At 46.1% G+C, this 12,500-nt stretch overlaps 1 protein-coding gene across 1 annotated transcript in view; it reads left to right on the plus strand.

Annotated features, from left to right (window-relative positions):
• Positions 1-8,641, plus strand: part of dchs1b (dachsous cadherin-related 1b) — a 245,174-nt gene extending 236,533 nt beyond the window's left edge. Inside the window, exons 32-33 of the mRNA XM_036967976.2 lie at positions 2,186-2,595; positions 2,863-8,641. Of these exons, the coding sequence (XP_036823871.2) occupies positions 2,186-2,595; positions 2,863-4,931 (2,479 nt within the window). The 3' untranslated portion in view covers positions 4,932-8,641. The remainder of the gene's footprint in view (positions 1-2,185; positions 2,596-2,862) is intronic.
• The last annotated feature ends 3,859 nt before the right edge of the window (positions 8,642-12,500 follow it).

Here is a 12,500-nt window from a genome sequence, read left to right on the forward strand (position 1 = left end):
AATGAGAGTACAGGTAGGTCCCATCTTCCACCAATCAGAGTACAGGTAGGTCCCGTCTTCCACCAATCAGAGTACAGGTAGGACACAACTCTCCCTTCTTCCACGAATTGAAGTACAGGTAGGTCCCGTCTTCCACCAATCAGAGTACAGGGAGGTCCCGTCTTCCACCAATTGATTGTACAGGTAGGTCCTGTTTTCCACCAATCAGAGTACAGGTAGGTCCTGTCATCTACCAATAGGTGGCTGTCATCATTTTTTGTCATGATTAAGGGTAGATCCTGCACAGATGAATTGGCTTTGAGCAGTTTCTGTATCTAGCATATCCTGACATGTTTACAATAAGTCTAGTTACTCTACAGATATAGGAAGCTAGTTACTCTACAGATATATGAAGCTAGTTACTCTATAGATATATGAAGCTAGTTACTCTACAGGTATATGAAGCTAGTTACTCTATAGATATATGAAGCTAGTTACTCTATAGATATATGCGTCTAGTTACTCTACAGTTATATGAAGCTAGTTACTCTACAGTTGTATGAAGCTAGTTACTCTATATATCTATGAAGCTAGTTACTCTATAGATATATGAAGCTAGTTACTCTACAGATATATGAAGCTAGTTACTCTACAGTTATATGAAGCTAGTTACTCTATATATCTATGAAGCTAGTTACTCTATAGATATATGAAGCTAGTTACTCTACAGATATATGAAGCTAGTTACTCTATAGGTATATGAAGCTAGTTACTCTATAGATATATGAAGCTAGTTACTCTATAGATATAAGAAGCTAGTTACTCTACAGATATATGAAGCTAGTTACTCTACAGGTATATGAAGCTAGTTACTCTATATATCTATGAAGCTAGTTACTCTATAGATATATGAAGCTAGTTACTCTACAGATATATGAAGCTAGTTACTCTACAGGTATATGAAGCTAGTTACTCTATAGATATATGAAGCTAGTTACTCTATAGATATAAGAAGCTAGTTACTCTACAGATATATGAAGCTAGTTACTCTACAGGTATATGAAGCTAGTTACTCTATAGATATATGAAGCTAGTTACTCTATAGATATATGAAGCTAGTTACTCTATAGATATTTGAAGCTAGTTACTCTACAGATATATGAAGCTAGTTACTCTACAGGTATATGAAGCTAGTTACTCTATAGATATAAGAAGCTAGTTACTCTACAGATATATGAAGCTGGTTACTCTACAGGTATATGAAGCTAGTTACTCTATAGATATATGAAGCTAGTTACTCTATAGATATATGAAGCTAGTTACTCTATAGATATATGAAGCTAGTTACTCTACAGATATATGAAGCTAGTTACTCTACAGGTATATGAAGCGAGTTACTCTATAGATATATGAAGCTAGTTACTCTATAGATATATGAAGCTAGTTACTCTACAGGTATATGAAGCTAGTTACTCTACAGATATATGAAGCTAGTTACTCTATAGATATATGACGCTAGTTACTCTACAGATATATGAAGCTAGTTACTCTATAGATATATGAAGCTAGTTACTCTACAGGTATAGGAAGCTAGTTACTCTATAGATATATGCGTCTAGTTACTCTACAGATATATGAAGCTAGTTACTCTACAGGTATATGAAGCTAGTTACTCTACAGATATATGAAGCTAGTTACTCTACAGTAAAATAAAGCTAGTTACTCTATAGATATATGAAGCTAGTTACTCTATAGATATATGAAGCTAGTTACTCTACAGATATATGAAGCTAGTTACTCTATAGATATATGAAGCTAGTTACTCTATAGATATAGTTAAAAAATAAATTTAACCAGGCAGGTCAGTTAAAAACAAATTCTTATTTTACAATGACGGCCTACCCCGGTCAAACCCTCCCCTAACCCGGACGCCTCTGGGCCAATTGTGCGCCGCCCTATGGCACTCCCGATCACGGCCAGTTGTGATATAGCCCGGGATCGAACCAAGGTCTGTAGTGGCGCCTCTAGCACTGAGGTACAGTGCCTTAGAATGCTGCGCCACTCGGGAACCCTTTACGGCCCTATAGATACATGAAGCTAATAAATACTATATATGTAAATGTAACATATAATATGTTAATGTTAAGCGTTACCAATTATTTATTATTCTGATCTAAATGATTTATTCTGATCATTGTGTTTCCAGGGCGACGGTGTTGGAGGACTCCATCCCCGGGGCGACCATCCTGACCCTGGAGGCCATGGACGCTGATTTCTCTCGGGACAACTGCGGCTTCGACTTCGCCATTGCCAATGGCAACACCGGGAACGTCTTCCAGATCGAGAGCAGCGTGCGCTTCCTGGAGGGGCGGGGCTTCCAGACCGTAGGGACGCTCCTATTGGCCGAGGTGCTGGACTTCGAGGCCGTGCCCCTCTATAACCTGACGGTGGTGGTGTCGGACAGAGGGGTTCCACAGAGGAGTTCTAGCGTTGCCGCGGTGATAACCGTTGGCGATGTAAACGATAACCCGCCGGCGTTTGGCAGGGCGGAGTACGCTGTGTCACTGAGTGAAGGAGCTGGCGCCGGGACAGAGATAATACGACTCACTGCCACAGGTGAGGGAATAGGCGCACACACACACACACACACACACATACACACACACACACACACACACACACACAGAAATTAAAACGGTGGAGAGGAGATGGGTGGTGATAATGGAGACCATTTTTTTTTCTGAAATGTCTCCGTATCTTTATGTCATTCTTGTTGTGCAGCTTCCAACATCTGTTTGTTTTATTATGACACTGTGTTAAATGCTTTTCTTTCTGTCCTTCTCCCCCCACCCATCTCTCCCTCCATCTCTCCCTTTCCCCCAGACCCAGACTCTGCCCCTAACGCAGAGGTCCAGTACAGTATCAGCTCAGGCGATGAGATGGACCTGTTCACCATCGACCAGTGGACCGGGGCGCTGCGGTTACAGCGACAGCTCGACCGCGAGCACCAGTCCTCCCACGTGGTCATCGTCCAGGCCTCGGATGGCCACGGTCACGTCGCCCTGACTCCGATCAGCGTAGAGGTCAAAGATGTTAATGATAACAGACCGTTCTTCCCCATCGAGACTCTGACGGCTAGCATCAGAGAGAACCAGCCGGTCAACTCAGCCGTGACCATACTCCACGCCATAGACCACGACACTGGGATGTACGGCCAGCTGAGATACTACATGGTGGAGCAAGGTCAAGGGTCAGGAGTTACAGGGCGAGAGGCCTTCACCGTGGACCAGAGTTCAGGAGAGGTCAGGGCTAAGATGACTTTTGACTTTGAGAAGGTCAACTCATTTAATTTTGTTGCTCTGGCGATGGACGCCGGTAACCACTCGGCCACGGTGACGGTCCAGGTGTACGTGACTGGTGAGGATGAGTACGACCCACTCTTCGTCTCCCCAGAGTTCTCCTTTGAGGTTCCAGAGGGGGCGAAGAGGGGCCAGAGCATCGGACAGGTCCAGGCAAACGACGAGGACGGAGGTGTAGACGGTATCGTCCTCTTCTCGCTCCCAAGCTCCTCCCTGTACTTTGACGTCAACAAAACAACCGGGGTGGTTTTCCTCAAGATGGACGGGTCTTCTAGTCGCAGCAGCAGCAGCGGGTTAGGGGGGCGATCCAAAAGGGAGACCAGGACCATGACACTGGACGTTCACGCCCACAGTCCTCTGGACACGTCCCGGGTCACCACGGCCCAGCTGACCATCGATGTGACCAACACGTCCTTCGGCCTGGGGGCAGACCTCAACGTCCTGCTGATTATCATCATCGCCGTGTCCCTGGGGGTCGTCGTGCTACTGGTGGTCATGGCGGTGGTCATCTTCTTGCTCAAGTCAAAGAGACGCAGGAAGAACAAAGGACAGGACAACAGTGCCGTGGCCTCGGGAACCACTCTGCAGAAACTGGACGATTCCAAATCTGGAGGATCTGAGAGGATCTATCATCAGACGTTACCAGGGTACGCCGGTGACCAAGGTGGAGCAGGGGCCGGGCCCTACCCCCGGGGGGGTTCCCTTGACCCCTCCCACTCCAGCGGGCGTGGCTCAGCTGAGGCGGCGGAGGACGATGAGATCAGGATGATCAACGAGTACCCCCGCGTAGCGTCCATCTCCTCGTCCATGCAGGAGCACATCTCAGCCCGCGGGCCGGACTCTGGCATCCAGCAGGACGCTGACCAGCTGTCGGACATCTCCTGTGAGCCGGCCGCCCTGGAAGGAAGCACCTGGTTCAAAGGCAAGAAGCTGGGAGGGAGTCTCAGCGGGACCATGCTGTCTGGACAGCTACCTGTCTACAGAGACGAGCTGGGAGGAGGGTACCTGGGGGTGGGGAGGGGACTCAACATCTCCCATCCTAAAGATTATGCCTTCCCAGAGGACGGGAAGCCCTCTGTAGACGGGTCCCTGACAGCCATAGTGGCCAGTGACGAAGAGCTAAGGGGCAGTTATAACTGGGACTACCTGCTCAACTGGTGCCCTCAGTTCCAACCACTAGCCAACGTCTTCACGGAGATCGCCAGGCTCAAAGACGAGACAGCCCCACAGAACCAGACCAACCCACGCCAGCCCTTCCAGCCCAAAGCCAAGACGGACCCCAAGCCTCGCATCGACCCACCGCCCCTCATCACTGCCGTGGCCCACCCTGGGGCCAAGTCCGTCCCCCCGAAGGTCCCTGTCATCGGACGCACCTTCCCCCACCTGGCCACCCTACGGCGGTCCCCCATCAGCCACGAGGGCTCCATCTCCTCAGCAGCCATGTCCCCCAGCTTCTCCCCCTCTCTCTCCCCCCTCGCCGCCCGCTCTCCCGCCGTCTCCCCCTTCGGAGTAACCCAGGGCCCCTCGACCTCCATGATCAGTACCAGGGATCCCATGCTGGACCACAGCCCCGATCACGAGATGAGGATCTGAGGATGACGTTGTTTTAGGTTTTTTAGAGACGTTTCTATAATTTATGTTTTATCATATGACAAAGTAAAGGGTGCTGAGATCTGGATGTTATATCAGCTCCTATGACACGTGAGAAAGTTGAAGGAAGTGTTTTTGGCTTTAGAGACATATTTCTCTGATGTAGTTTTTTTAATAATCTGACAATGTGATTGGTTCTCAGATCTGAACCTTATTTCAGCTCCTAGGACAGATGAGGAGATGAAGGAAGTGTTTTCGGCTTTAGAGACATGTTTCTCTGATGTAGTTTCTCAGATTAGTTTTAGGCCATATTTCTTCACAACGGAAGAGGAATATATTGTGGGAACATTTTGTATTAGTGAAGACCGAGTGATTGCCAAGATTGAGGCTCAATAAGATAAACACTAATATTATGAGATAGGTCACATTCACCCTCTTTTCTGAAGGGACATGTGGATTATCATTTTCTACAGGATGTTATTTCTCACCCTATGAGCCCTTAGACCTAGATATCCCGCTATGTAGTGGTGGACCATGTTGTGGGGTTGTGGAGGTTAGCATTGACAACAGACCAGCCATCTCCTCCCCTACTTGTATATCATGACGCAGGCCTCTGAGAATTGCCACAGGGTTAGGAGATTACCCAACCTCTTGGCTTCGAACAACCATGACTTGGATCTAACCCTGCAGCTGCAGACTGACCCTCACTTCAGACAGAAGGCCCTCAGTGGAGATAAACTGACCTATCGGCTGCAGACTGACCCTCCCTTCAGACAGAGGTCCTTAGTAGAGATAAACTGACCTATCGGCTGCAGACTGACCCTCCCTTCAGACAGAGGTCCTTAGTAGAGATAAACTGACCTATCGGCTGCAGACTGACCCTCCCTTCAGACAGAGGTCCTTAGTAGAGATAAACGGACCTATCGGCTGCAGATTGACCCTCCCTTCAGACAAAGGTCCTTAGTAGAGATAAACTGACCTATCGGCTGCAGACTGACCCTCCCTGTGGAAAGAAGGCCCTCTGTCATGAAGTCCATAGACACAGTAGATTTTCAGTCGTTTTCAGGTCCCTCCTCGCTGGCTGGTCAGAGAGATAAAGGATTCCACTATTCCTCTCTTTGACTTCCGTCTCGTCACATTCTAGATCTCCGTTAAAGACTTCAGTGTTCCGTTGCGGTGGTCTCACAAACAAAAAGGACCGCTTTTACATGACAAAACAAAATGGCTGCTTTCAAAATGGCTGACGTTTCCCCTTCTGTGGATCCAATGGACCAAGTACAAGTGTGTTGAAAAATACATTGTAAACTAGCCAGTGTTTTGTACATTGGAAACGAGGAACTGAGGCGAATGTTTTCCTTTGTTGCTACGGAAGACGCATTGTTTTCTTTTGGTTGTATTTTTTATATATTTTTATATTGACCTTTTTTAATTTCTGATTTGAAATGCCAGGTTATCGTTTCATTCTATTTAGATATATGTATATTTGTATGTGTGTGTATGTAGGCCAGCCACATTATCCATGTGTTTTTCCTGTCATAGATTTTAGAGAGCCACCATCTTATGTCTTTGTGGACTCGTGACATTTGTGACGTGAGTGAGTGGGGAACATTTTGCGGTTTTTGATAATTATTTATATGAAGGACATGAACTGCTGGCCATGTCGACGGCAGGCAACCTCGGTCACTTGTCACCATGCTGTAATTGTATCTGGAAAACTCTTTTTTTAATTTTCTTGTCAGAATGTAGATCTTGTCAAAATCCCGGCAAAGCGATGTAAAGACGATCAGAGATCATTGGTCACTGCCCTCCAAACTCTTGTCACCAAAACCAGACCTGTCCTCCTTGTTAGTAAACTGTTATAACTGATGTGTAGCGGAGGTGAACCGGACTCACGCTCTTGTGATGAAAATCTACGTCATCCCGGTCCAAGAGGGAATGTCCTCTTGGCTTAATGTTTAAGACGTTGGTTTTCCGTGTTGGAGACCAGGGTTCAGATCCCGCCTGTGACATATACACTAGACTCAGTGTAAGTAAACTGGCTTACACAGCAGCACACATTCTCCATGGAATTCATGGAGAATTCCATTTCCTGTTCACCTCTTGTGTCTTTTGTACGAAGTGCTTCCGGCTCAACACAAAGGTCAATGGTGTGATGTCATCGCTCCGTAGGATGACTTGTAAAACTGAGAAGTGGTTCAACTTCATACCATAGAAATACAATGCATAGAACATAGATTGTAGAATGGTTAAAAGGGTTTACACAACTACTTTTAAAGGTAGCAGCACAATAATTTAACTTCAATTAGACCTGTCACGCTCCCAAATGGTTGCTTCCAAAATCAACATACTGTGTGTTCTATCTATGCATTCTATTTCTAACGGTTTCAGTGCTCCAGTTCTAGCTCTGTCGTTAGATGTGTTTTACCAGGAGGTAGGGTAGGTAGACGAGGTTATCCAGGGTCCATGTGTTTCTCTCATCACCCCACCCTCTGTGTCCTCTCCGTGTCCTCTCCACGCTCCCATTGTTTGGGCTCTGTCCTGGACATCTGTTAACCTAGCAGGCCAGACGGCACACAGCTTTACCGCAACACTAGATGTGTCCCAAATTGCACCATATTCCCTATGTAATGCACTACTTTTGACCAGAGGGTTCTGACCAGAGTGTTCTGACCAGAGGGTTCTGTTCAGAGGGTTCTGTTTCAGAGAGATCTGTTCAGAGGGTTCTGTTCAGAGAGTTCTGACCAGAGGGTTCTGTTCAGAGGGTTCTGTTCAGAGGGTTCTGTTCAGAGCGTTCTGTTTCAGAGAGATCTGTTCAGAGGGTTCTGTTCAGAGAGTTCTGACCAGAGGGTTCTGTTCAGAGGGTTCTGTTCAGAGGGTTCTGTTCAGAGAGATCTGTTCAGAGGGTTCTGTTCAGAGGGCACAATATAGGTAATATGGTGCCAATTGGGACACACTGACTGTCTTCTCCAGTATTACCTTTCCTGTTGTTTAGTTCAGTGTGTGTTGAGTCAGGGGTGATCAGCAGCAATGTGATGCTCTCCTGTTCTTCACATGCCGCTTTCAAATCAACTGGGAACTCCGATCCTCGTAAAATCTCAGACTTTTGAATTCAGTGCATTCAAATCAACTGGGAACTCTTCACGAGCTCCGATTGGGGAAAAATGGTTTTGAACGGTCATCCAACTTAGAATTCCAAGTCAGAAACTCGGGCATCTTTCTAGAGCATTGACTTTCCGACCTGAAGATCACTGACGTCATGATTTGACATAGGTTTTTTTCAGAGTTGCCAGTTGTCTTGAAAGCAGCATAAGGGATAGTTTGGTGAACTCTGCTGTGCTGCATGCCTGATGATATAATTCTACCATACCAACAACTGTCTGCCTGCCTCTCGCTCACCTGGCGCTAACTCTGTCAGCCCACTAAACGGGCGGCAGGTGGCCTAGTGGTTAGAGCGATGGGCCAGTAACCAAAAGGTCAAATCCCCGAGCTGACAAGGTAAAAAAAATCTGTTGTTCTGCCCCTGAACAAGGCAGTTAACCCACTGTTCCCCTGAACAAGGCAGTTAACCCACTGTTCCCCTGAACAAGGCAGTTAACCCCCTGTTCCCCTGAACAAGGCAGTTAACTCACTGTTCCCCGGTAGACCGTCATTGTAAATAAGAATTTGTTCTTAACTGACTTGCCTTGTTAAAATAAAGGTTACATTTAAAAACATGGGATGAGCCTGGCCTCTCACTAACCTGGTCAGACCACTAAACATGGGATGAGCCTGTTCTCTCACTAACCTGGTCAGACCACTAAACATGGGATGAGCCTGTTCTCTCACTAACCTGGTCAGACCACTAAACATGGGATGAGCCTGTTCTCTCACTAACCTGGTCAGACCACTAAACATGGGATGAGCCTGGCCTCTCACTAACCTGGTCAGACCACTAAACATGGGATGAACCTGTTCTCTCACTAACCTGGTCAGACCACTAAACATGGGATGAGCCTGGCTTCATAGCAGCAGACCATCAACACATTGTGGGAATAGGGTGCCATAGGGCCCTGGTCTAATGTAGTGCACTATATAGGGAATAGGGTGCCATAGGGCTCTGGTCTAAAGTAGTGCACTATATAGGGAATAGGGTGCCATAGGGCCCTGGTCTAATGTAGTGCACTATATAGGGAATAGGGTGCCATAGGGCTCTGGTCTAAAGTAGTGCACTATACAGGGAATAGGGTGCCATAGGGTTCTGGTCTAAATTAGTGCACTATACAGGGAATAGGGTGCCATAGGGCTCTGGCCTAAAGTAGTGCACTATATATAGGGAATAGGGTGCTATGTGGGATTCAAAATTGAAGACTGCTGCCAACGATTCAGCAGCACACAGAACAGAAATTGTCTGTATGTGTATTTGATAGAGCGAAGAATAAATTCATACTGGTCTCTTTTGACAAACTGGAGTCTGTTTCTTTTCTCTCTTTTCTGACTCTGAAAACAAGTTCTATTCCATCTAAGGGAATTAAAAAGTCATCAAAGTGTAACAGAGTCTCTCTGGTCTTTTGAGCCCGTTAAGATGGCACCCTATTCCCTATATGGTGCACTAGCCTATATGTCCTGGTCGAAAGTAGTGTACTACTACTATAGGCCCTGATCTAAAGTAGTGCACTACTATAGGCCCTCGTCAAAAGTAGTGCACTACCATAGGGTTCTGGTCAAAAGTAGTGCACTACCATAGGGTTCTGGTCAAAAGTAGTGCACTACCATAGGGTTCTGGTCAAAAGTAGTGCACTACCCTATAGGTCCTGGTCAAAAGTAGTGCACTACCCTATAGGTCCTGGTCAAAAGTAGTGCACTACCCTATAGGTCCTGGTCAAAAGTAGTGTACTAAAATGAGAATAGGGTGCCGTCTGGGACGCAAGCCTGTGTCAGAGTCTCCTTTCATTAAAAACCTATTAGCGGGGGAGAAGCCGGTCAGTTTAGCCAGGTTAGGAGCAGTTTCCTGGGGGCAGAGCATCAGGGAGAGAGGGCCTCATCTCCACACTAGCCAGGCTAGGAGCAGTTTCCTGGGGTCAGAGAACCAGGGAGAGAGGGTCTCACCTCCACACTCTAGCCAGGTTAGGAGCAGTTTCCTGGGGGCAGGCCGCCAGGGAGAGAATGTCAATCAATCAATCAAATGTATTTATAAAGCCCTTCGTACATCAGCTGATGTCTCAAAGTGCTGTACAGAAACCCAGCCTAAAACCCCCAAACAGCAAGCAATGCAGATGTAGAAGCACGGTGGCTAGGAAAAACTCCCTAGAAAGGCCAAAACCTAGGAAGAAACCTAGAGAGGAACCAGGCTATGAGGGGGGCCCAGAGTTCTTCTGGCTGTGCCGGGTGGAGATTAGAACAGAACATGGCCAAGATGTTCAAAGGTTCATAGATGACCAGCATGGTCAGATAATAATAATCACAGTGGTTGTAGAGGGTGCAACAGGTCAGCACCTCAGGAGTAAATGTCAGTTGGTTTAGGTTACTGTCATTCATATTCCATTCACCCAGTTTAATGTAACAGTGATAGGTTTAGGTTACTGTCATTCATATTCACCCAGTTCAATGTAACAGTGATAGGTTTAGGTTACTGTCATTCATATTCACCCAGTTCAATGTAACAGTGATAGGTTTAGGTTACTGTCATTCATATTCACCCAGTTCAATGTGACAGTGATGGGTTTAGGTTACTGTCATTCATATTCACCCAGTTCAATGTAACAGTGATGGGTTTAGGTTACTGTCATTCATATTCACCCAGTTCAATGTGACAGTGATGGGTTTAGGTTACTGTCATTCATATTCACCCAGTTCAATGTGACAGTGATGGGTTTAGGTTACTGTCATTCATATTCACCCAGTTCAATGTGACAGTGATGGGTTTAGGTTACTGTCATTCATATTCACCCAGTTCAATGTGACAGTGATGGGTTTAGGTTACTGTCATTCATATTCACCCAGTTCAATGTGACAGTGATGGGTTTAGGTTACTGTCATTCATATTCACCCAGTTCAATGTAACAGTGATAGGTTTAGGTTACTGCATGATACTCTAATGTTCTCTATCCCCATCATGAGGTTGCTACAACCTAGCCTATGAATGAACGTTTACATCGTAGGTGCACACAGCTCTAGTGAAATTAGAATAATCAACCATGACAAATGTTGACGCATTCAATTCCGCCTCGCACACTCTTACCTGCATCTAGCTGATCTAGGGTGTAATCATTAGTCCAACAGTTGCAAAAAGAGAGTTTCTATTGGTCGAAATTCAGGTATGTTTATCCCAGTTTCATTCCGTTCTGTTTTCGTGAAAGAAACGTTTCTCAACAGAATCGTCGGAATGAATACATCCCCGATCACACGCAAACACAGTTCACTTTCATAGCAGCCAAAATCGGTGGATAATTCTTTCTCGCATCTCCTCCGCTCACCTTTTCCCTTCGCTTGTGGACTCCAGTGCACAACGCCTCAGCTGTCTGTGACCAGGGCCGAAAGAACCATTCCAAGCCAAACCTTCATATTATAAATGCTAATCGCTATGTACACAGCGTACATCGGCGTCAACATGTTAACTAGCGTCAAGTCAACAACATAGCTACTAGAACTAATGCATTACTTAACCCTCTATAATCATCCAGTACAGTCAGCAAGCATTACTTAACCCTCTATAATCATCCAGTACAGTCAGCAAGCAGTTTAGCAGTTACACCGACGGGCCCTGGTGACAATACACTAATAAAACCAAAAGCAGTGTTGGATAGCCACAGCCAGCTAGCTGATCTAGCATCGTTCTCTGTATGAGCCGGGTGTTTGAGTAGGCTAAACTAGCCACATTCACTACCTGCTGTAAATAAGTGAATTGTTTGAGAAAACGTGGCTGAACATCTAAACCTGACGTGAGACTTCGAGAGCAAGTTGGTGTCTGAGGAGAGATCAGGTTACAGAATGTCCAAACTGCCTTAGCTGACACACACACACACACACACACACAGTTCAAACACCTTCTGCCTGACTTATAGACCAGTGATGTTAGTACCAACACCTGGTACCCTCCTGCCTGACTTATAGACCAGTGATGTTAGTACCAGTAACACCTGGTACCCTCCTGCCTGACTTATAGACCAGTGATGTTAGTATCAACACCTGGTACCCTCCTGTCTGACTTATAGACCAGTGATGTTAGTATCAACACCTGGTACCCCCCTGCCTGACTTATAGACCAGTGATGTTAGTACCAGTAACACCTGGTACCCTCCTGCCTGACTTATAGACCAGTGATGTTAGTACCAACACCTGGTACCCTCCTGCCTGACTTATAGACCAGTGATGTTAGTACCAGTAACACCTGGTACCCTCCTGCCTGACTTATAGACCAGTGATGTTAGTATCAACACCTGGTACCCTCCTGTCTGACTTATAGACCAGTGATGTTAGTATCAACACCTGGTACCCTCCTGCCTGACTTATAGACCAGTGATGTTAGTACCAGTAACACCTGGTACCCTCCTGCCTGACTTATAGACCAGTGATGTTAGTACCAACACCTGGTAC

This window comes from Oncorhynchus mykiss, chromosome 29, assembly GCF_057628025.1.
Source record: "Oncorhynchus mykiss isolate SJ-2025 chromosome 29, ASM5762802v1, whole genome shotgun sequence".
NCBI lineage: Eukaryota > Metazoa > Chordata > Actinopteri > Salmoniformes > Salmonidae > Oncorhynchus > Oncorhynchus mykiss.